Source organism: Schistocerca gregaria, chromosome 11 (genome assembly GCF_023897955.1).
Source record: "Schistocerca gregaria isolate iqSchGreg1 chromosome 11, iqSchGreg1.2, whole genome shotgun sequence".
NCBI classification, from domain to species: Eukaryota; Metazoa; Arthropoda; class Insecta; order Orthoptera; family Acrididae; genus Schistocerca; species Schistocerca gregaria.
Window position 1 is genome coordinate 135715115 of NC_064930.1, and position 25905 is coordinate 135741019.

At 44.4% G+C, this 25905-nt stretch overlaps 1 protein-coding gene across 1 annotated transcript in view; it reads left to right on the forward strand.

Moving 5' to 3' along the window:
* Positions 1-25701, forward strand: part of LOC126295061 (lateral signaling target protein 2 homolog) — a 134140-nt gene extending 108439 nt beyond the window's left edge. The window contains exon 6 of the mRNA XM_049987308.1: positions 25514-25701. Coding sequence (XP_049843265.1) covers positions 25514-25701 — 188 coding nt within the window. The remainder of the gene's footprint in view (positions 1-25513) is intronic.
* Positions 25702-25905: the final 204 nt, after the last annotated feature.

Below are 25905 nucleotides of genomic sequence, written 5' to 3' on the forward strand. Positions count from 1 at the left end.
CCGCGAGACCACCGCGCCCGGGGAGGGGGAGGGGGGGGGGGGAGGGCGGGCGCCAATATCAAGTTTCTGCCCCTGTTCGGGAAGAGCATAGATCAGCAGCTGGGTTTGCGTAGCGTACAACAGTCTGGAATTTCACGCCGTTTTTAGATTCTTTTTGTGGTGTGCGTACTGTAAGACTGAAACGTCCCCTTAGAACAATTATACACGACTGTGCTTAAACTGACACACAATATTTTTAGCGCAACGCAATCTGACTTTCAATAATCCCTACAAAAGAATGGCCCTAACTAACATTAACCTATACCTTTCACAAATCACTTACCTCACCAAAAATCTTCGTTACTCAAACTACTGCAATACAGCGAGCGCCACTACTGCCAGCTAAATAAAAGATTCAAACTACTGAAGGCACTAACTACTGATAGGCATAGTTAGCAAATGAAAGATTTTAATAGAGAACAAACAATGTATTTACCTTAATAGTTATAATATTAATATATATATATATATATATATATATATATATATATATATATATGTTCATGACATCCATTCTTACAAATTTCAAAACTCCGCCATCTCTCTCCCCACGTCTAACACTGCTGGCGGCTCACCTCCAACAACGCAACGCAACGCTACGCGCTGTTAACGTCCAGCTGCCCAACATTACAATGGCAGACAACAATGCAAACTAGCCACAGACTGCACACAGCACAGCCAAAGATTTTCATACTGAGCGATACGCGGCGTTGCCAATATAAAAAACCTAAACAGCCTACTTCTAAGACCTACGGTACACACACCGTCAGATTATTTGACTTGTTGCTCTAATGAAGTAGGTGAGTGTCAGCAATATGTCTCGTGGTCTTATCGTGGCGTGTTTATCTTCTGCCATTAGGTCAGACGATAGAAATGCCACTTGCACGCTTAGAGTAGAGGACTGACGGTGACCAACTTTAAAGAGAACTTGATTAATTTTCACACACATTTATTAAAATAATAAATAGCATAGAAATAACTAAAGTTGGTTGTGGATGCTATTTACTACTGACAATCTGAAGTTCCTTTGGTCTTGGTACAGTAATCTTGTTCTCACATATCTCTGATACTTGACAAAGTGTCTATTCACATATCTTCATGGCTATGTACAGGAATATGATAATCTTATTAGGCACAGTCTGAAACTCGACTGCAGACTAATGCAGACTGACTAATTGGAGGTCTGTACACTCATTATAATACATCGAGCGTTCAGGTATCACTGCACGAGTGTGATCCGCGAGGAGAAAAGGTTCTATGTTAGCAGCAATCTCGTTGGCTGCGTTACGTCTTAATACGCGGATCTGCGGAAGCAGAATTTGGCCCGTCTCTAAGGCAGCGCCAGCGACGGACGAGCGCTGCGCCTGCGCTGTTGTGCTCAACGGGGCGCGCTCTAGTGGGAAAGTTGTGTACGCGCTGACTACGCGGAACTATGTACACAACACTTTTCACACTATTGTATTTTTCGTACAGTGACTGAGGATCTTGGACATGGACACACACAATCTGGGCGAGGACCGCCTTTCACCCCCCCCCCCCCCCCCAGCGGCCTCAGGCCAGGTTCAGCGCCGTGCGGTCATCCGCTACCCAACAGCGTGTCCACCCTCTACGCGGTCCCCGACAATTGGCACCTTGTGGCGGCAGCACCTGCCACGGACAGGACGTGGATCCTGTATTTATCACCGCGGACCCCCACGCGACGGCTGCGCCTGACTGCACACGCACGGGCAGCCATATGGGGCCGCAGTTCGGACCTCAGCGGACCTCCGCTTTGTTCTTCCGGTTACAGCTGCTTAGTCACTAATGAGGCGTCAGTCGCGGCGGCTACACTTAGCGCGACACCAGCTGTTCCCCACCGCCTCGCTTCCCACGCACCGTCGCCAGATTTTTTCCAAACAAAGACGGCAATTTTTTTGCACAGCTGCCACTTCTAACAAGGGAACCTCCCCACCGCACCCCCCACAGATTTAGTTATAAGTTGCCACAGTGGATAGGCCTTGAAAAACTCAACACGGATCAGTGGAGATAACAGGAAGAAGTTGTGTGGAACTATGAAAAACATAAGCAAAATATACAAACTGAGTAGTCCATGCGCAAGATATGCAACATCAAGGATAGTGAGAGCTCATAAGCGCCGCGGCCCCGTGGGTAGAGTGAGCAGCTGCCGTACGAGAGGTCCTTGGTTCAAGACTTCCCTCAAGTGAAAAGATTATTTTTTTATTTTCAGACAGTTATCAAAGTTCAGGCACTCACACATAATCAACTTCGCTCTCCAAAATTCCAAGACATGTTCAGATTATCTTGAACATATGCAGGATTTGACGGTATACACAGGGAAAAATTTGAAAACGTTAAAAACATGTTTCGACAGAGCACAGGGAAAACTGTGCGACTGTGAAACTGGTGCATTCATTTGTTGCAGTTAATGTGACAAACTCTTAGGTTCCCATCACTTTTTTGGGAGTGATTATCACATCCACAAGAAAACCTAAATCGGGCAAGGTAGAAGAATCTTTTTACCCATTCGCCAAGTGTACAAGTTAGGTGGGTCGGCAACATATTCCTGTCATGTGACGCACATGCCGTCACCAGTGTCGTATAGAATATATCAGACGTGTTTCCTGTGGAGCAATCGGTTGACCTATGACCTTGCCATCAAATGTTTTCGCTTCTCACTGGCGAGGCAGGTGCTTTCGTCTACTAATCGCACGGTTTTGCGATGCGGTCGCAAAACGCAGACACTAAACTTATTACAGTGAATGGAGACGTCAATGAACGAACTTTCCTGAAAATAAAGAAAGCACGCCTTTCACTCGAGGGAAGACTTGAACCAAGAACCTTTCGTTCCGCATCTGCTCACGCTAACCACGGGACCACGGCGCTCCTGAGCTAAGATTGTCCTTGATGTTGTCTATCTTGCGCATGGACTGCTCTGTTTGCATATTTTGCTTATTTGTTTCATAGTTCCACACGACTTCTTCCTGTTTTCTCGATCGATCTGTGTTCAGTTTTTCAAGGCCTGTCCACAGTGCCAACTTATAACTAAATCGGAGGGAGGGTGCGATGGGGAGGTTCCCTTGTAAGTTACACTCCGGATATTTGCCAGACTGGCATCTTTAATCTTTTGTATACAGGGTGCGACACTAACTACTGCCACCCGGCCGGGGTGGCCGAGCGGTTCTAGGCGCTACAGCATGGAGCCGAGCGACCGCTACAGTCGCAGGTTCGAATCCCGCCTCGGGCATGGATGCGTGTGATGTCCTTAGGTTAGTTAGGTTTAAGTAGTTCTAAGTTCTAGGGGACTGATGACCACAGATGTTAAGTGTCATAGTGCTCAGACCCATTTGAACCATTTAACTTTTGCCACCTACAATAGCTCCGAAAGTATGATAGCAGCTGAAACGTTTTTGTGACAGAAATGTTGCATGGGACAACGGGGGCTGTAATACGACGTTGGTTTTTTGATGGTACGTGGGGTCGCGTCGGAGATACAAAGTTCAACTATGTTTTTTTTTTTTTAATGGCGTGCTATACATAGGTACTTTTTTCTGATCTACATCTTCATCCATACTCCGCAAGCCACCTGACGGTGTGTGGCGGCGGGTACCTTGAGTACCTCTGTCGGTTCTCCCTTCTACTCCAGTCTCGTATTATTCGTGAAAAGAAAGATTGCGGTATGCTTCTGTGTGGGCTCTAATCTCTCTGATTTTATCCTCATGGTCTCTTCGCGAGATATACGTAGGAGGGAGCAATATACTGCTTGACTCCTCGGTGAAAGTATGTTCTCGAAACTTTAACAAAAGCCCGTACCGAGCTACTGAGCGTCTCTCCTGCAGAGTCTTCCACTGGAGTTTATCTGTCATCTCCGTAACGTTTTCGCGATTACTAAATGATCCTGTAACGAAGCCCGCTGCTCTCCATTGGATCTTCTCTATCTCTTCTATCAACCCTATCTGGTACGGATCCCACACTGCTGAGCAGTATTCAAGCAGTGGGCGAACAAGCGTACTGTAACCTACTTCCTTTGTTTTCGGATTGCATTTCCTTAGGATTCTTCCAATGAATCTCCGTCTGGCATCTGCTTTACCGACGATCAACTTCATATGATCATTCCATTTTAAATCACTCCTAATGCGTACTCCCACATAATTTATGAAATTAACTTCTTCCAGTTGCTGACCTGCTATTTTGTAGCTAAACGGTAAGGGATCTTTCTTTCTATGTATTCGCAGCACATTACACTTGTCTACATTGAGATTCAATTGCCATTCCGTGCACCATGCGTTAATTCGTTGCACATCCTCCTGCATTTCAGTACAATTTTCCATTGTCACACCCTCTCGATATACCACAGCATCATCTGAAAAACGCCTCAGTGAACTTCCGATGTCATCCACTTGGTCATTTACGTATATTGTGAATAGCAACGGTCCTACGACACTCCGCTGCGGCACACCTGAAATCACTCTTACTTCGGAAGACTACTCTCCATTGAGAATGACATGCTGCGTTCTGATAGTAGCTATCGAGACGAATCCAAAGATGTGTAACAGTAAGGTCTTTGAAGGTCGCCGAAGGTTAAAAAGGTGGCATGAACGTCCATTTACAGAGGTGCTCGAAGTGATGAACCATTGGTATCAATGCAGTGCTGCAACCTTCTTATTGTGGACTGAGTGGTCATTCCTTAGCACTTTGTCACTTATCAAAGCACATTCTCTGACAATTGTCTCTCGTATATCGTGTAAACAGTCACCGAATACGGCGTATCCATCTACATCTACATGACTACTCTGCAATCCACATTTAAGTGCTTGGCAGAGGGTTCATCGAACCACAATCATACTATCTCTCTACCATTCCACTCACGAACAGCGAGCGGGAAAAACAAACACCTAAACCTTTCTGTTCGAGCTCTGATTTCTCTTATTTTATTTTGATGATCATTCCTACCTATGTAGGTTGAGCACAACAAAATATTTTCGATTCGGAAGAGAAAGTTGGCGACTGAAATTTCGTAAACAGATCTCGCCGCAACGAAAAACGTCTCTGCTTTAATAACTTCCATCCCAACTCTCGTATCATATCTGCCACACTCTCTCCCCTATTACGTGACAATACAAAACGAGCTGCCCTTTTTTGCACCATATCGATGTCCTCCGTCAGCCCCACCTGGTAAGGATCCCACACCGCGCAGCAGTATTCTAACAGAGGACGAACGAGTGTAGTGTAAGCTGTCTCTTTAGTCGACTTGTTGCATCTTTTAAGTGTCCTGCCAACGAAACGAAACCTTTGGCTCGCCTTCCCCACAATATTATCTATGTAGTCTTTCCAACTGAAGTTGCTCGTAATTTTTACACCGAGGTACTTAGTTGAATTGACAGCCTCGAGAATTGTACTGTTTATCGGGTAATCGAATTCCAACGGATTTCTTGTGAAACTCGTGTGGATCACCTCACACTTTTCGTTATTTAGCGTCAACTGCCACCTGCCACACCATACAGCAATCTTTTCTAAATCGCTTTGCAACTGATACTGGTCTTCGGATGACCTTACTAGACGGTAAATTACAACATCATCTGCGAACAACCTAAGAGAACTGCTCAGATTGTCAGCCAGGTCATTTATATAGATCAGGAACAGCAGAGGTCCCAGGACGCTTCCCTGGGAAACACCTGGTATCACTTCAGTTTTACTCGATGATTCGCAGTCTGTTACTACGAACTGCGACCTTCCTGAGAGGAAATCACGAATCCAGTCGCACAACTGAGACGATACCCCATAGGTCCGCAGCTTGATTAGAAGTCGCTTCTGAGGAACGGTGTCAAAAGCTTTCCGGAAATCTAGAAATACGGAATCAACTTGAGATCCCCTGTCGATAGCGGCCATTACTTCGTGCGAATAAAGAGCTAGCTGCGTTGCACAACAGCGATGTTTTCTGAAGCCATGCTGATTACGTGTCAATAGATCGTTCCCTTCGAGGTGATTCATAATGTTTGAATACAGTATATGCTCCAAAGCTCTACTGCAAACCGACCTCAATGATATAGGTCTGTAGTTCGATGGATTACTCCTACTACCCTTCTTGAACACTGGTGCGACCTGCGCAATTTTCCAATCTGTAGCTACAGATCTATCGGTGAGCAAGCGGTTGTATATGAGTGCTAAGTAGGGAGCTATAGTATCAGCGTAATCTGAAAGGAACCTAATCGGTATACAATCTGGACCTGAAGACTTGCCCGTGTCAAGCGATTTGAGTTGCTTCGCAACCCCTAAGGTATCTACTTCTATGAAACTCATGCTAGCAGCTGTTCGTGATTCAAATTCTAACGTGGCACTGGCATGTAAACACCACTCGACGGTTTCGCAATACAATGCTAATAGGAGCGGTAAGATGCAAATGTGAATGAGCTATTCCTTCCCAGAAAAAGTCGGTATGATCCTCATTTACGGAGAATGCCATCGAAATTCGGCCAGAAGTAGAGACTTATGCATTGGAAGACATCCTCGACGTTCTGACCATACACGTCGTACATTTAAATATGTGTATGATGAATTGAGAACAATTGTAACTTTAACGCATCGGAAACATATCCGGCAAAGGAAAGTTACTAACGGGGAAACGGAAATTGGTACTCTTGCCACTGTGGTTGGCGATCCTTGTGTCAGTTGGCGTCAAAACGCAAAGGAATCCGGCATGAAACACAGTGGTGTTGTTCGTGATCTGCATCGCCATAAATATCATGCTTACCGTATCAGTCTCCACCAAGAAATAACTGCTGCTGATTGTAAGCGTTGCACTGAATTCTGCCGATGGGCTCAACTTCAGATTCAGAGCGACCACACATTTATTGATTTTATTTTATTTACCGACGAAGCTACAGTCACGAACCATGGAAATGTTAATTTGCATAACATGCATTATTGGGCAACTGAAAATCCATGTCGACTGCGGCAAGATGCACACCAAAAATTGTGGTCGGTGAATGTATGGTGTTGGATTCTGGAGGACGGGATTATAGGCCCCTATTTCTCCGAATGAAACCTCAATGGTAAGAAGTATACCACATTCCTGCAAGAAACATTAGGTCTGTAATTAGAAGAAATAACGTTAGGAACAAGGAACAGAATGTTGTATCAACACAGTGGGTGTGCAGCACATTTTTTGCCGATTGTTAGAAATTAATTGCGGAGACAATTCCCGAATCATTGGATTGGATGCGGAGGAGATGTGTCGTGGCCGGCTCGTTCGCCAGAATTGATGCCTCCGGATATTTTGTTCTGGGGATTCGTAAAAGACATTCTGTATAAAGACGTTCGAACTACACCTGAAGATATGCGAGATAGAATTGTCAGAGCATGTGCTTCCATAAGTGCCGAAGTGATAAGGAATACCTCTCAATCCATGATAAGAAGCTTGCAGCACTGCAACTCATACCAATGGTCATCACCTCGAACGCCTTCTGTAAGTGGACGTCCATGCTACCTCTGTGACCTTCGTTGTCGTTCAAAGACCTTACCTTACTGCGTACACATCACTTAATTTGTCTCGATAGCCGCTCTCGAAAAATAAGTACCAAACTATAGCAGCCCACCTAAAAAAAATAAACTTGACCTTCATATCTCCGAAACGACCCCACCGAGCAACAAAAAACCAGCGTCGTATTATGGCCCTTGTTGTCTCATGCAACTTTTGCCTCTCAAACTTTTCAGCCCCTATCATACTTTCGGAATTATTCTTGGTGGCAATAGTTAGTAACTCACCCTGTATATGGCACTAGAGCACCTTAAGGGAACTCATTTACTTGCGTAAACTGTTTTATTTTTGATATTACCGCCTTACGTCACGATTTAGCTGTTACCTATTTTAGTCCCCTTGTGCGTTGTCTAGCATACTCTGTAACTTGCATCACTGTAGAAAGTTTCAAGCATGTAGCACCACGTATCGTAGACATCTGTGTTGGTGCAGGCAACATGTCAGGCGGCCTTAGCAATGGATTCTTGGAACTGTGGTAGCTAAGGGCACGGCTATTTCAGATGTGAAGTAAGTACGTAAAAAGTGAAAACTCCAACCATCAAAGTGCAAGAATTAGAAAAGATGCAAAGCTGCGCATATAGTCTTCCGCCCCTGCTGTTGAATCTATAAATTGTATCGAAGAACCAATCCTTTTAAGGTTAAGGAGTGGGATAAAAATTCAAGATGAAGGGTATCAATGATAAGATTTCGTGATGAAACTGCTGTGCTCAGAGAAAGTGAAGAAGTATTACAGGACATGTGGAATGGAATGAACAGTATAATGAGTGCAGAATATGGGCTGAGAGGTTACCCTTTTTTTTATATGAGGTCCTGTGCGGCTTGTGTATGAACGCCAACAGCTGTATAACATACTCCTAGATTTTCGTAAAGCATTTGACACGGTGCTACTCTGCCGACTTTTAAACGAAAGTTTAGGCTCCGAGGTATGCAATTGCCTCGGAAACAAGTAATAGAATCCAGTGTGTTGTCCTCGACGGCGTGTGTTCATCGGAGACGTGGTTATCGTCAGGAGCGATCCAGGGAAGTGTGATAGGACTGCTGTCGCTCTCTCTATATACAGGGTGTTACAAAAAGGTACGGCCAAACTTTCAGGAAATATTCCTCACACACAAAGAAAGAAAAGGTGTTATGTGGACATGTGTCCGGAAACGCTTAATTTCCATGTTAGAGATCATTTTAGTTTGGTCAGTATGTACTGTACTTCCTCGATTCACCGCCAGTTGGCCCAATTGAAGGAAGGTATTGTTGACTTCGGTGCTTGTGTTGACATGCGACTCATTGCTCTACAGTACTAGCATCAAGCACATCAGTACGTAGCATCAACAGGTTAGTGTTCATCACGAACGTGGTTTTGCAGCCAGTGATATGTTTACAAATGCGGAGCTGGCAGATGCCCATTTGATGTACGGATTAGCACGGGGCAATAGCCGTGGCGCGGTACGTTTGTATCGAGACAGATTTCCAGAAAGAATGTGTCCCGACAGGAAGACGTTCGAAGCAATTTATCGGCGTCTTAGTGCTCAGAGCCATTGGAAAATTTACAATTCGATAACGTTGGAATGAAGCCTCATTCGTAAAGAGAACATTTGCACTGAAATGAGGATTGGCACATTGTTGGATGAACCATTCGCGGAAGTGTACCCGTGGAGGCCAGTCAGCTGCTGATAATGCCTGTACACGCTGTACACGGTACGGAAACAACTGGTTCTCCTGTAGCACTCTCCATACAGTGACGTGGTCAACGTTACCTTGTACAGCAGCATCTTCTGACAGTAGGGTTATCGTCAACTGCACGAAGAATTGCCTCGTCCATTGCACGTGTCCTCGTCGTTCTAGGTCTTCCCCAGTCGCGAGTCACAGGCTGGAATGTTCCGTGCTCCCTAAGACGCCGATCAATTGCTTCTAACGTCTTCCTGTCGGGACACCTTCGTCCTGGAAATCTGTCTCGATACAAACGTACCGCGCCACGGCTATTGCCCCTTGCTAATCCGTACATCAAATGGGCATCTGCCAGCTCCGCATTTGTAAACATCGCACTGACTGCAAAACCACGTTCGTGATGAACACTAACCTCTTGATGCTACGTACTGATGTGCTCGATGCTAGTACTGTAGAGCAATGAGTCGCATGTCAACACAAGCACCGAAGTCAACATTACCTTCCTTCAATTTGGCCAACTGGCGGTGAATCGAGGAAGTACAGTACATACTGACCAAACTAAAATGTACTGTAACATGGAAATTAAGCGTTTCCGGACACATGTCCAGATAACATCTTTTCTTTATTTGTTTGTGAAGTATGTTTCCTGAAAGTTTGGCCGTACCTTTTTGTAACACCCTGTACATACATGATTTGGCGGAGAGGGTGGGCAGCAATCTGCAGTTGTTTGCTGATCAGGCCGTGCTGTACGGTAAGGTGTTGAAGTCGATAGACTGTAGGAAGATACACAATGGCTTAGACAAAACTCCTAGTTGGTTGTGATGAGGGGCAGCTACCTTCAAATGCAGAAAATCAGATGAATGGGAAGAACAAACCGGTAATTCCTATAGTCCTACCTGACACAGTTGTTTAAATAATTGGGGCGTAACGTTGCAAGCCGATGTGAAATGGAACGAGCACATGAGAACTGTGGCAGGGAAGGTGAATCGTCGACTTCGGTTTATTGTGAGAATATTAGGAAAGAGTGGTTCACCTGTAAAGCAGACCGCATATAGGACGCTGGTGCGACCTGTTCTTGAGTACTGCTCGAGTGTTTGGGATCCGTACCATGTCGGATTGAGGGAAGACGTCGAAGTAGTTCAGAGGCGGGCTGCTACATTCGTTATCGGTAGCTTGGAACGACACGCGAGTATTGCGGACGTGCTCCGGGAATTCAAATGGGAATCCCTAGATGGAAGGCGACGTTCTTTTCTAGGAACGGAAGTGAGAAAATTTAGTAAACGGGGATCTGAGATTGACTGCAGAGTGATTCTACTGCAGCTCCACATGTCGAGTAGGGGCCATGAAGGTAAGACTAGATCAGGGTTCGGACGGAGGCATACAGACAGCTGTTCCTCCCTCGCTCTGTTTGCGAGTGGAACAGCAAAGAAGTGACCAGTAGTGGTACAGAGTTCTGTTGTGTTGGCTGAAGAGCCAACGCCGTATTACTAAAGGAGGCCGAAATGCACGCGTTTTAGCTCACGCAGGCTGGCGTGACGTCTGGAACATGAGGAGGAATGAGAATTCCGAAAGCAGACATAATTACCAGAATGAGATTTTCACTCTGCAGCGGAAATATAGCTGTGAGTACCGGGCGTGAGTCGTGCTTCGGTAGCTCGGATGGTAGAGCGCTTGCCCGCGAAAGGCAAAGGTCCCGAGTTCGAGTCTCGGTCGCGCACACAGTTTTAATCTGCCAGGAAGTTTCAGACATAATTAGTTTGATACTTTACTTTAATTCATTAATTATGAACGTCCCTCTTGGCAGTACATGATTCACACTACCAATAGTAACTGAATATGGCGCCTTGCTAGGTCGTAGGAAATGAAGCAGCTGAAGGCTATGCTAAACTGTCCTCTCTGCATATGAGAGCGTATGCAGGCAGTGAACCATAGCTAGCAAAGTCGGCTGTACAGCTGGGGCGAGTGCTAGGGAGTCTCTCTAGACCTGCCGTGTGGCGGCGCTCGGTCTGCAATCACTGATAGTGACGACACGCGGGTCCGACGTATACTACCGGACCGCGGCCGATTTAAAGGCTACCACCTAGCAAGTGTGGTGTCTGGCGGTGACACCACAGGTACCCTCAGCCACGCACCACTGACTGACTTGCGTAATATGTATGCAGATGTAGCTGAAGACGTAGATGTAGGGTAAAGCGAAGAAAGACGGAAGTAATCGGGAGTAGGGCGAACGAGACTCGCAATAAATTTCATACGAAAAATGGTGTCCGCGAAATAGAGGAAGTTAAAAAGACTTCTGTTACCTTGTAAGCTAAGTAACAAGTGACGGAAGGTAGTTGGAGGACGACACGAAAACCAAATTAGCACAGCCCAAGAGTACATTCCTGGTAAAAAAAAAAAAAAAAAAGCGGTCGCGAGTTTCCAGACTGAAGCGCTTAGCAGTTAATTCCATAAATTATTTGGGAGTACGCATTAGGAATGATATTTAAAATGGAATGACCGTATAAAATTAATCATCGGTAGACTGGATGCTAGACTGAGGTTCATTGGAAGACTCCTAAGGAACTGCAGTCCGACAACAAAGGAAGTAGGTTACAGTACTCTTGTTCGCCCACTGCTCGAATACTGCTCAGCAGTGTGGGATCCGTACCAGATAAGGTTGAGAGAAGAGACACAGAAGATCCAACGGAGAGCAGCGTCGCTTCGTTACATGATAATTTAGTAATCGCGAAAGTGTTACGGAGATGATAGATAAACTCCAGTGGTTTCCCACTTTTGCTCTGTGCAGTTCAACTCTTCGATACCGTGCCTCTTGATACACAACAGTTCGGCTTCCCAGGCTGCGAAAGCACCCACCACAGGTGTAGTAACACTTTGTCCAAGTTCGACTTCATTTAACTCTTCCACACTGCTCTGACCGGATAGCGAACAGGGCATGGGTACCATTTGTGGTCAAACACAACAGCGCAACCTCCCTGTAGTCAATTCAAAATGACTCTAGTGTTGACAGGTGCGACGGAAGTGGCAGGCAGGAGGCGGCGCTGGAGGCAGGGATCGGATTCAGCCAATCCCGTGATGGCTGTAGCTGCAGCCCATCCTGAGTTGCCAAATCTCAGTCCACAACAGGTCCGCTTGTGCCGCGATTTAGTTGTAGTGAGTGCTGTAGCGACCCTTTTTTCTATCCCGACTTCCGTATCTTGCATGAAAGTAGGCATGTTAATTTATCTGGTATTGAGGGGTTTTTTTTTATCCCGGCTAGTTCTTAAATTAACCACAGTGAATCACTACACGTATTATCTTCCCAGTTTTGAAGGAGAAAAAACCGTAAGTAAATTAATTCTAGTGTTTTCAATAGATTCTCGTTCACTTGTTTCAGTTACTAGTCTGCAGTTTATTCTTGGTGAAAATTACGTAACCTAATTATTTACGATTAGAACTACTGACAGCCTTGGGAGAGCCAGTCCTGACAAAACTCTACCATCTGGTGAGTAAGATGTATGAGACAGGCGAAATACCCTCAGACTTCAAGTAGAATATAATAATTCCAATCCCAAAGAAATCAGGTGTTGACAGATGTGAAAATTACTGAACTATCAGTTTAATAAGTCACGGCTGCAAAATACTAACACGAATTATTTACAGACGAATGGAAAAACTAGTAGAAGCCGATCTCGGTGAAGATCAGTTGGGATTCCGTAGAAATATTGGAACACGTGAGGCAATACTGACCCTACGACTTATCTTAGGGAGAAGCTACATTAGGGAAAGGCAAACCTACGTTTCTAGCATTTGTAGACTTAGAGAAAGCTTTTGACAATGTTCACTGGAATACTCTCTTTCAAATTATAAAGGTGGCAGGGGTAAAATACAGGGAGCGAAAAGCTATTTACAATTTGTACAGAAACGAGATGGTAGTTATAAGAGACGAGGGACATGAAAGGGAAGCAGTGGTTGGGAAGAGAGTGAGACAGGGTTGTAGCCTCTCCCCGATGTTGTTCAATCTGTATATTGAGCAAGCAGTAAAGGAAACAAAAGAAAAATTCGGAGTAGGTATTAACGTTCATGGAGAAAAAATAAAAACTTTGAGGTTCGCCGATGACATTGTAATTCTGTCACAGACAGCAAAGGACCTGGAAGAGCAGTTGAACGGAATGGACAGTGTCTTGAAAGGAGGATATAAGGTGTAAATCAACAAAAGCAAAACGAGGATAATGGAATGTAGTCAAATTAAGTCGGGTGATGCTGAGGGAATTAGACTAGGAAATGAGACACTTAAAGTAGTAAAGGAGTTATGCTATTTCGGGACCAAAATAACTGATGATTGTCGAAGTAGAGAGGATATAAATTGTAGACTGGCAATGGCAAGGAACTCATTTCTGAAGAAGAGAAATTTGTTAACATCGAGTATAGGTTTAAGTGTCAGGAATTCGTTTCTGAAAGTATTTGTATGGAGTGTGGCCATATATGGTAGTGAAACATGGACGACAAATAGTTTAGACAAGAAGAGAATAGAAGCTTTCGAAATGTGGTGCTACAGAAGAATGCTGAAGATTAGATGGGTAGATCACATAACTGATGAGGAAGTATTGAATAGGATTAGGGAGAAGTTTGTGGCACAACGTGACTAGAAGAGCGGATCGGTTGGTAGGACAATGTTCTGAGGCATCAAGGGATCACCAATTTAGTATTGGAGGGCAGCGTGGAGGGTAAAAATCGTAGAGGGAGACCAAGAGATGAACACACTAAGCAGATTCAGAAGGATGTAGGTTGCAGTAGGTACTGGGAGATGAAGAAGCTTGCACAGGATAGAGTAGCATGGAGAGCTGCATCAAACCACTCTCAGGACTGAAGGCAACAACAACAATTATTTATGAACCTAAATCGAAGTAAAGTTCAAGACGAATAGTCAATTTCAAATTAACGCGTTATTTTATTTAACAATAATTATTAATAAATCAGTTGATTAACAGGATCGCATCCAAAGGGGTTCTTTGAATAAGTATCTAATCTGGAATCCCGTCAATATCAGAGATACGAAACAATGCTCTGTCACTTTCGATAAAAAGATTGTTCCCGTTTAATATCCATAAACTATGACGAACTATGATTACTAGTAGCGTGAAGTAAAGCTTTTCTACTATCACAAATCGAAGTCCGAATCTGTCCAATAATCGTTAATTCCGTAAAATATTTAGATCTTCACACGAAGTCACAAAGTCAGAGAGATTATTGATCACCTCCCCGTTCCTCTAATATGACAAAAGTTCTAACTCTTGTCTGAAATTAATGCTTCCCAAAAAACAATCTCGTTGCGATTTATTCTTGCGCCCTGGTTTAATAAAGCTCCTATTGTTGCATCCTAAAGCTGTACGTCCTAATTGACTTCGAACAGACTAGAGGATAGATACTGGAGTATCATAATTGCATTTAATGTCTATTTATACTTTAGTAAAAGCTATTTTTGGTGTTCAAGGCCTACGTTCTGTGACTATAATATCGATTTTCTCATATATAAGAATAACTAATAATTTAACCATTTCTATCGCTTTTCCCCCTCCCATGCTTCCAAAATTTATGATTAAAATTCCTTTCTTTTTCTATTAATTTTCTACTATAGATTTCCCTCTATTTGTCTCTTATTTCTATTCCGTAAATTACTACTTCTGGAGGGGCTTGGGACATTTTCTGGATTTATATTTCGAGGGCATGGGAGCTAATTTGGGAGCTATTTTGGTTTATTAACATTGAGAGGCGTTGTAGGTGTTACAGTGAATCCGTGCGATCGCTGCGCGCTGTGTTTGTTTCGTTGCAGTTGAGGAGTTACCGTATTGTTTCTGTGACAGTCATTTGTTGTGTCTTATTTATCATGTCAGAAGTACATCGAAAGTTAGAAGTGGAAAGGCTCGCTGTCGTTCTCGTGGACAGGGGACTTTTTTTTTTTCGAAGACCGCGTAGAGCAATGGTTTGTTCCTTAAGAGCTGACTTTGAGAGTGAGAAACTTAATGGTGGCGCACTACACTCCGTTAGCAACATAGTAGATAGAACGGCTTCAGCCCTGAATATCAACAAAAACACTGTCGTAAAAACTGGCAAGAAGCTGTTTGAGACAGAAAAGGGAGAACCATCCAAACTTGGTACTGCCGGGAAGAGACGTTCTATGGATAAGCGTGTTACGAATTTAGATGCATCTGCAGAGGATGCAGTTCGTCGACATGTTTACGATTATTACCACAGAAAGGAAAAGCTCACTCTCTCAAAGCCGGCCGGAGTGGCCGAGCGGTTCTAGGCGCTACAGTGTGGAAGCGCGCGACCGCTCCATTCGCAGGTTCGAATCCTGCCTCGGGCATGGATGTGTGTGATGTCCTTAGGGTACTTAGGTTTAAATAGTTATAAGTTCTAGGGGACTGATGACCTCAGAAGTTAAGTCCCATAGTGCTCAGAGCCATTTGAACTATTTTTGAACACTCTCAAAGTCATTGGTCACACTTGAAGAATCAGGACTTTTTCAGGGCAGTCGAAAATCGTTACTCACTGTTTTGCACAACGTAGGATTTCACTAAGGACAATTTTGCGGCCGTAAGTTGTTGATGGAAAGAAAGGATATTGCTGCATGGCGATGCCGATTTTTAAGACAAATATTTAGCGCAAATGTTGATGAAGTGGTTTGGCTCGATGAAATTCTGGTCGTGTAGTTAATCAGGCGTGGACAGACAACACAATTAAAGGAACATTGCAGATGCCATCTGGTAAGGGGGGAGGGGGGCAGAATGATTCTACTGCGTGGAGACAACTCGCAAGGTTTCGTACCAAACTGTCTCCTTCTCTTTAAATTGAGGAAGACAGGAGATTATCATCAAGATATAAACCACATTACATTCACAAAATGGTTCGTAGGAGGTTCTACGACCCAATCTACATAAACCATCAACAATTGTTTTAGACAATGCTCCACATCATTCAGTTGTTGTTGATAAAGCGCCTACCACGGAAAAGCGAAACGAGGAAATGATTAATTGGCTTGAGCATCGTAACGCAAATGTATCTGATGACCTTAAGAAGGTACAGCTTACGTAAAAAATAAATTTCCATAAACCGCAATTTTAGAAATATGAAATCGACGAACTGGCAAAAAAATATGGGCATACAATCGTCAAGCTGCCACTGTAACAATACAACTTCAATCCTATAGAGTTGATTTGGGCCCAAATTAAAGGTTACGTTGCCAGAAACAACCGAAAACTTACGCTCTCTACAGTAGGAGCAAGCACTAAAGAAGCTATCACTCACGTTACCGCTGAAGACTGGAAGAAAGCCATCAAACACATACACATCATTATGGAAAGAGCATGGCTGGATGAAGATGTTTTGGAGACTTCAGTGGAAGAGATAATTATCTCTTTAAATGACAATAGTGACACCGAAACTTTGCCTGTAATACCGACGAGAGTGATGTCTACATCTACATCTACATCCCTACTGCGCAAGCCACCTGACGGCGTGTGGCGGAGGGTACCTTGAGTACCTCTATCGGTTCTCCCTTCTATTCCAGTCTCGTATTGTTCGTGGAAAGAAAGATTGCGGTATGCTTCTGTGTGGGCTCTAATCTCTCTGATTTTATCCTCATGGTCTCTTCGCGAGATATACGTAGGAGGGAGCAATATACTGCTCGACTCCTCGGTGAAGGTATGTTCTCGAAACTTTAACAAAAGCCCGTACCGAGATACTGAGCGTCTCTCTTGCAGAGTCTTCCACTGGAGTTTATCTGTCATCTCCGTAACGTTTTCGCGATTACTAAATGATCCTGTAACGAAGCGCGCTGCTCTCCGTTGGATCTTGGAGTTTTACCATTATCCACATAGAGATGCAGCTCAAACGGATTCAGCTACACGTTTGGAGTGCGCAGTTTGCGGTTGTAAGTAATCGCATAACAAAATTAATTCAGGCTAAGTTTCGAAATTTTAATATGGCGGTATTATCAAATATTACTTCCAAAGAAAGTACATGTCCAGAATTCAATCTGTGCATAGATATTACAGTATACAAAATAATGTCTGCAATACATTCGCCGTTTTATTTATTGTTTTTGTTTCTCAGAACAGATGTTGCCCGATTTAAGGTAAAAAACAAGCATTATTTTATTTTTTTCTTGTGTTGGAAATAAGGATGCATATCAGAAATATATCAGGTCTTTACAAACATAGAGACCTGTTGCCTATCGTTACTGTACACGAGCAAACGTTTGCGCATCATATTATTTACAGTCCAGTATCTCGCGTTAGAGATCTTTGACACAGTGAGGTTTGAACCAGATGGAAATTTGATGTTTTCTTGACATTTCATTCGCATAATGTGTACACCAAACTTCAATAACAAAAAACTTTCTCATATGTCGAAAATTTGATAACGCCGTTGGAAAGTTGTTTCTCAAAAACTGTCATTTTATTGTCTACATAAACATTTAAAAAAATAAAAATGAAACCATCACATAGTGAAACTATTTCACAACGAATTACAGTCGGCTCCACATTTAAAGATCAAGAAGTTAGCTTGTGTGAGCGAGTTGAATGAAATATGAGATAACGCACGAGTTCCGTGCGGGACTTGGCAACTCTGTTCCACGCTCACCTGCGCTGCTTCCGAAATGTCAATCCTAAACTAACTCTGAATGCACTATAGCATCGCCGGCCGGAGTGACCGAGCGGTTCTAAGCGCTTCAGTCTGCGATCGCACGTTCGAATCCTGCCTAGGGCATGGATGTGTGTGATGTCCTTCGGTTAGTTAGGTTTAAGTATTTCTAAGTTCTAGGGGACTGGTGACCTCAGATGTTAAGTCCCATAGCGCTCAGAGCCATTTGAATCATTTGAACCACTGTAGCATCTACCTTTATCATGTATATACTCAGACTGAAGCGACGAAGGTAAATTTGTACCAAGGCCGGGATTCAAACCTGGGCTTCTGTTCACTAGGCAGATACAGTAACCACTACGCCACCCTGGCACAGGTGCTTTGCACAACTGCGTGAACTACCCTAGCACGCCTCGCACTTCAGTCCAAACTCTTATCCACTCTCCAACCCACTAAGCATCCCCCCTATACTGGAACAACATTGCAAAGACTCTCCAACTCTATTGGAACAGCACATCAGCATCGAACTAAACAGTAGATTCTGCCTGAAAACTAGGCATAGGCGCTTTTATCAAATGAGACTACATGGTTGCAGGGACCTTATCATGCCTCATTTATGATGTATATACCCAGACTGAAGTGACGAAAGAATAATAGTACCAAGGTCGGGATTCGAACCCAGCACTACCACTCACAAAGCAGATGCACTAACCACTATGCCATCCTGGCACAGTCGATTTGCACAACTACATGGAATATGCTAGTACGCCTCCCTTCTCAGTCCAATCCAGTCCCGGGATTGGTAGATATTTTCATTTGTCACTTCAGTCTGAATATACCGGGTGATCGAAAAGTCAGTATAAATTTGAAAACTGGATAAATCACGCAATAATGTAGATAGAAAGGAATAAATTGACACACATGCTTGGAACGACATGGGGTTTTATTAGAACCGAAAATGTCCGACAGATGGCGCTTCATCTGATCAGAATAGCAATAATTAGCATAACAGGGTAAGACAAAGCAAAGATGACGTTCTTTACAGGAAATGTTCAATATGTCCACCATCATTCCTCAACAATAACTGTAGTCGAGGAATAATGTGAACAGCACTGTAAAGCATGTCCGGAGTTATAGTGAGGCATTGGCATCGGATGTTATCTTTCAGCATACCTAGAGATGTCGGTCGATCACGATACACTTGCGACTTCAGGTAACCCCAAAGCCAATAATCGCACGGACTGAGGTCTGGAGACCCGGGAGGCCAAGCATGACGAAACTGGGGGCTGAGCACACGATCGTCACCAAACCACGCGCGCAAGAGATCTTTCACGCGTCTAGCAATATGGGGTGGAGCGCCATCCTGCATAAACATCGTACGTTCCAGCAGGTGTTTATCAGCCAGGCTGGCGATGATGCGATTCTGTAACATATCGGCGTACCTCTCACCCGTCACGGTAGCAGTTATAAAACCAGAATCACGCGTTTCCTCGAAGAAAAAAAGCTCGATAACGGTAGATGTGGTAAATCCAACCCATACCGTGACTTTCTCGTCGTGCAATAGTGTTTCCATGACAGTTCTAGGATTTTCGGTAGCCCAAATTCTGCAGTTGTGGGCGTTGACAGACCCTCGGAGCATGAAATGAGCTTCGTCGGTCCACAACACGGTACTCAACCAATCGTCATCTTCCGCCATATTTTGAAACCCCCACACCGCAAATGCCCTCCGCTTCACTAAATCACCAGGTAACAGTTCACGATGCCGATGGATTTTGTACGGATAGCATCGGAGGGAACGCCTAAGTGGCAACCCAAAGTCGTGTATGGAATGTTGGTGCGACGTGCGACTGCACGAGCGCTGACTTCCCGTGCATACACCAACCCGCTACAGTCTCCATTTCTTCCTGAACTATAATGTTACTTAAAATCGTCTTGATTGCAAATATTTTTATTCATATGACCGGTTTCGGTTCATTCAGAACCATCTTCAGATCTGATATTTCAGTTACAGGAGTAACCCGTCCAAATCCAGCAGTCTTCACATGCTACGTCACATGCTACATGATGTGACGTAGCATGTGAAGACTGCTGGATTTGGACGGGTTACTCCTGTAACTGAAATATCAGATCTGAAGATGGTTCTGAATGAACCGAAACCGGTCATATGAATAAAAATATTTGCAATCAAGACGATTTTAAGTAACATTATAATTTCACTGATTACTGTTGTCCCAAAAGACATTATGTCTGTTTTTGCAAAAATCTTCCTGAACTGTCTCGGCAGCATTACGCCTTGTGATCAGTCGGCCACTAAGGGGTCTATCGACTAAACAACCCGTGGCTTCGAACTTCGAAATCAATCTCGCCACAGCTGCGTTTTTCAACGGGCCTTTACCCGTTCGAATCCCCTTCCTATGGCGATAGGATCGTAACGCTGAACTAGCACATTCCCTATTCTGATAATACAGCTTCACTAGAAGCGCCTTTTCAGGTAACGTCAACATGCTGCGACTGCTGGCGCATCTGATTCTCTCCCTCATTGCAGTTCCTTTTATACACGATTGTCATGGGCAGTCACTGACGTTTTGCTGTCCAGCGCCATCTGTCGGAAATTTTGTGAGCTTGTTTTTTTTTTTGTTCTAATAAAACCTCATGTCATTCCAAGCATGTGTGTCAATTTGATAGGTATGTGCTGAGATTCGATCAGGATAGAGCCCACTGGCTCGATAGTTCCTAACCGCAAGGTTGGCGAGTAGTACATCTTCGAGTAGTAAGACCTTTGACAGCTAACAGAGCTAGGTGCACGCAGTAAAAGCTTGAGTGGTGGTGAGGAGATGCGCAGAGACAACAGACGTGTTTCGAGTCGGAGTTAGATGCCTGCAGGAGGTAGCCGGGTCGTGGCAGCATCGAAGTAAGAATTGGCGATACGCACATAATAAGCTATATATTGAGCTAAGCTCGGCATATACCTCGGGAAACTATAAAGAATAATTCATAAAATAGGTTTTCTTTGGTTAAATAATGTCTAAAAGCTAGATAGAAATTCCATTGTTGACGCAATAAGCGTTTTGTGAAACTTTTTTTAAAAGTTTTTTTTAGTTTTTACATGTGCCTTAAAAGTTTGAACAATAAATAATTTTTAGATAAAAAAACTTCTATAGCATGGATTTACGAGAAAGTTTCACGAAAAGCTTATTGCATCAACAATGGGATTTCTATCTAGCTTTCAGACATTATTTAACCAAAGAAAACCTATTTTATTAATTATTCTTTCTAGTTTCCCCATGTATGTGCCGAGTTTCGCTCAATATCTGGCTTATTATGTGCGTATCGCCAATTCTTACTTCGATGCTGCCACGAGTCGGCTGCCTCCTGCAGGCATCTAGCTCCGACTCGAAACACGTCTGCTGTCTCTGCGCATCTCCTCACCACTGCGCAAACTTTTACCGCGTGCACCTAGCTCTGTTAGCTGTCAAAGGTCTTACCACTCGAAGATGTACTACTCGTCCAACCTTGCGGTTGGGAACTATCGACATTTTTCACTGGCTCTATCCTGATCGAATGTCAGCACATACCTTTCAAATTTTTTCCTCTCTATCTGCATTACTCCGTGGTTTATTAAGTTTTCAATTTTATACTGACTTTTTGATCACCTGGTATACACTGATCACGCAGAACATTAAGACCACCGGCCTACCAACGATATAAACCCGTCCAGGCGATGGCAGCGTCACCTGACGCGGAATGACGGCTAGTCAAACACGTATACTGTGTGTATAGTATCACTGAGCAGCTGTCCACGTGTAGAATGGGGAAGGCGTGCAGTCTGTCTGACATTGAGCGAGGGCGAATTGTAATGCCTTGGGGGATCGGCACGAGCATTTTCGAAACTGTACAACTTCTAGACTGTGGTGACTGTCTTGCACAGGTGACGAAACCAAGGTGAATCCGCCGGCCGGGGTGGCCGAGCGGTTCTAGGTGCTACAGTCTGGGACCGCGCGACCGCTACGGTCGCAGGTTCGAATCCTGCCTTGGGCATGGATGTGTGTGATGTCCTTAAGTTGGTTAGGTTTAAGTAGTTCTATGTTCTAGGGGGCTGATGACCTCAGAAGTTAAGTCCCATTTGAACCAAGGTGAATCCACATCCAGATGATGTAGGGTTGGGTGGCCACCCGTCATTACAGATGTTGGATGCCGTAGGCTGGGCAGACTGGTAAAACAGAGGACAGGGAGGCGAACTCTGGGGGTCTAACATCAGACTTTGACGTTGGGCAGAGTACAAATGTGCCTGAACACACAGCGCACCAGACACACTTAATGGTGGGCCTCCGTAGCCAATGACCTGTGCATGTGGCTATGTTAACACTACAACTTTGGCAACTATGACTGAAATGGGCACGTGACCATCGGCTTTGGACATTGGCGCAGTGGCAGAGCAGTGCACGGTCTGATGAATCCCGATATCTTCTTCCTTGTGCTGATGGGAAGGTCCAAATCCGTCGTCTTCCACGGGAGCAGCTACTCAACACCTGTACTGTGGGACAGAGACCAGCCAGAGGCTGCTCCATTATGCTCCAGAGAACACTCAGGCATGCACCCATGGATGCAATGGAGTTTGTGCAAGGCACCATCACAGCCGAGGGGTATCGTACACTGGTTGCAGACCACATACACACTTTCAAGATGATCACGTGTTCCTGACAGTATTGGCATTTTTCAACAAGATAATGCACCATGTCACAAGGCCAGAAGTGTGATGTGGTTCAAGAAACACAGTGGTGGGTTCCAATTTATGTGCTGCTCACCCCACTCGCCATATCTGAACTCGATCAATCTGGGGTGTGATTGAATGTGACATCAGAGCTCATCGCCACCCTCACCAGTTTGGTGACTTGTGTGAGTAGGTGTGGTGCCAACTACCTCCAGCAACCTACTGAGGTATCACTGCTTCCACACCACGATGTGTTGCCACTGTTAGCTGTGCTAAAGGTGAACATACTGGTTATTAGGTAGATGGTCATGTCTTCTGGCTGATAAGTATACGAGCGGGGTTTGGAAAGTCCGTGCAAATTCCAAGAGATGGCACCACCAGCGCGTATCGAGGTCATACTTAGTAGCATCTGTGGAAAGAACCATAGAGTAAATATCTCTGGAGTAGGCATTGCGTTCTGTGCGCGTTGTCAACATTAAACTAGGATTATCTCGTGTTATCAGGACTTCGCTGTGCGTGTGTGCTTTCTGCAGCGTTTGAAGTTTGTAATATCAAGAGCTTTTGTTGTTTTTCACCGTTTCTTGATAGTGTAATAGCGATGGTGAATTACTGTTGTTGCTATGGATGGAGAGAAAAATATGTGAAACGAGGGATAGTAACTTGTCATGGCTACGTACCATGTAGCTCTAATTATAGTTATCATATCTGTACATGTTAAAAATTTCGAGACGCACTATAATTAAGGCTTGATTCTGTAGACCTATTTTTCTATGATTTTATGACTATATAATAAATATTACGGCTCGTACAAAAGCTTACAAACAATCGCTTCCTCTCATAAATTTGCTAGTGGAACAGGAAAGGGAATGGTTAATTGTTTCAGCAAATACTATCCTCCATGCATTTATCAGTGACTTTTAGATTATGTTCATAGATTACTCAGTCTACTATTTATTTAATAAGCAAGTACGTAAAATGCATTAAATAAATACTTCAAAGTGTCACCAGTAAGAAAAACTGCGATTTAGGTCGCAAAAACGAGAAAATAAATACGCAGAAATGTCAGAAAAAAGGACGAATTAGCAGGGATATAACCGGTAATGTGTGGCAAATCCGGTGTTTTTCAGACACTTGCAAAAGTACTAGCGTACTGTCAAGCCGTTTTGCAAGACTGTCCCTGCAAAAATGTATGCCAGGCTCTGTAATAGTATAAAGTGCACCGAAAACTACCAAAAATCGATTGCATCTGAACTTTGACACCTATCGCAAAGAAGCAGACTGCAATATCACTTGCCATTAAAAGTTATTCCCGGTATCAAATGGGTACTGTTAAAATGTCTGCGCAACATATATAAATAATGCACGACACGTACGAAAAGAATCCGTCTGTACTAGGGATGTAGTGACATTCGAAATATACAGGGTGCTATACGGACACACACACGACGTCCCGAGAACACGTGACCAGACTGGCAATGTATGTTGCAACACAAAATCTGTTCTGCGTACGTGAATGCTCACTCCAGAGATATTTACTCTGTGGAAAGAACGCACACCAAGTTTCATCCATATTGGTCTATTTCTTTGTGTTTCGCATTCGTATGAATCAAGGATGTCAAGTGATTGTCAAAAAGTGGGCGAAAAAGAATTTCGTTCGTCATTAAACATTAGTTTATCAAAGGCAAAACGCCTCAGGAGACTAAAGGGAAGCTTGATAAACTTTAAGGTGACTCTGCACATTCGATCAGAACAGTTTACAAGTGGTTTCAAAATTTTGAAGAGTGGCCATATGAGGACAAGTGATGCTGAACGTTCTGGACGCCCTGTGGAGGAATTTATTCCGGACATTGGCACGAAGTGATGAAGGACTTTCCTCCATCACCTCTCCTTCCCTTGCCGTCCAAATACTGGCCGTGAAAATTCCATCACCACAAGGATTCGAACCGGCTTACTTCCGGAATTGATAAAATCCATGATATGGTGATGGGTTAGCGAAGAGTTAAGGTGCGTCAGATTGCTAGTGCTGTGGGCATCTCGAAGCCAGCCAGAACGAGATTTTCACTATGCAGCAGAGTGTGCGCTGATATGAAACTTCGTGGCAGATTCAAACTGTGTGCCAGACCGAGATTCGAAACTGGGACCTTTGCCTTTTGTGGGCAAGTGCTCTACCATCTGAGCTACCCAAGCACGACTCACGCTCTGTCCTCACAGCTTTACTTCTGCCAGTATCTCGTCTCCTACCTTCCAAACTTTACAGAACCTCTCCTGCACACCTTGCATAACTAGCACTCCTGAAAGAAAGGATATAGCGGAGACATTGCTTAGCGACAGCCTGGGGATGTTTCCAGAATGAGATTTTCACTCTGCAGCGGAGTGTGCGCTGATATGAAACTTCCTGGCAGGTTAAAACTGTGTGCCGGACCGAGACTCGAACTCGGGACCTTTGCCTTTTGCGGGCAAGTGCTCTACCAACTGAGCTGTGAGGACAGGGCATGAGTCGTGCTCTTTGTGCCGGACCGAGTTTCAATCTGCCAGGAAGTTTCAAATTAGAACAGCGTTGGACGAAGTGTATAGGCCTAAAAGGAAACTATGTCGAAAAATAAGAAAGATTAACCCAAAACACATGCGTGGTTTTTATTTTTGCACAGACTTTTCAAACGCCCCTCGTACATCATATATGTCCGAGACTTGAAAAGGTCTGTGGAACCATATAGTTTCATTTGATCTCCATTTATGTCAAAGAATGCATTTCTCAAGGTGTTTTCCATAGTACTGTCGAGTCTCAGGGTTTGCTGTGACCTAGGTGTTAGTGTTTGTATGTGCGTCTGTGTGGTAGGGGAGGTGGAGTGGATGGGAGGTTTGATCCCTCACATGTGAGTGGGAACACAGTAGCGAAGCAGTGAGACCCCTTATAATAAGTGCGCTGTGTGATCTGCTGTACCTTGCAGGAGGCTTCGGCTGCCCGTTCACGGCGCACTCGCTATCGTGGTCCAGCAGCCGGTCGGAGCGCACGCCCACGGCTGCCGGGCTGATGTTCGCCAAGGTGTGGACTCCAGAGGACCCCAGGGCTGCCAGCAAGGCAGCCTCGGCTGTCCCGGCCGGCGACGCCCCCACGGCGGCGCCGCAGCGCTTCTGACACCAGGTAGCCAGCCGCCTGCCCAACTCCTGCCTCAACCTCTCACTCTCCGCCTCCTACTCTCCTCACTCTCATTCACACTGCCACTGCCACTCTCTCTCTCTCTCTCTCTCTCTCTCTCTCTCTCTCTCTCTCTCTCTCTCTCTCTCTCTCTCTCGTCCTTCTCTCACTGTTACTCACCTCCTCTCTCTCTCTCTCTCTCTC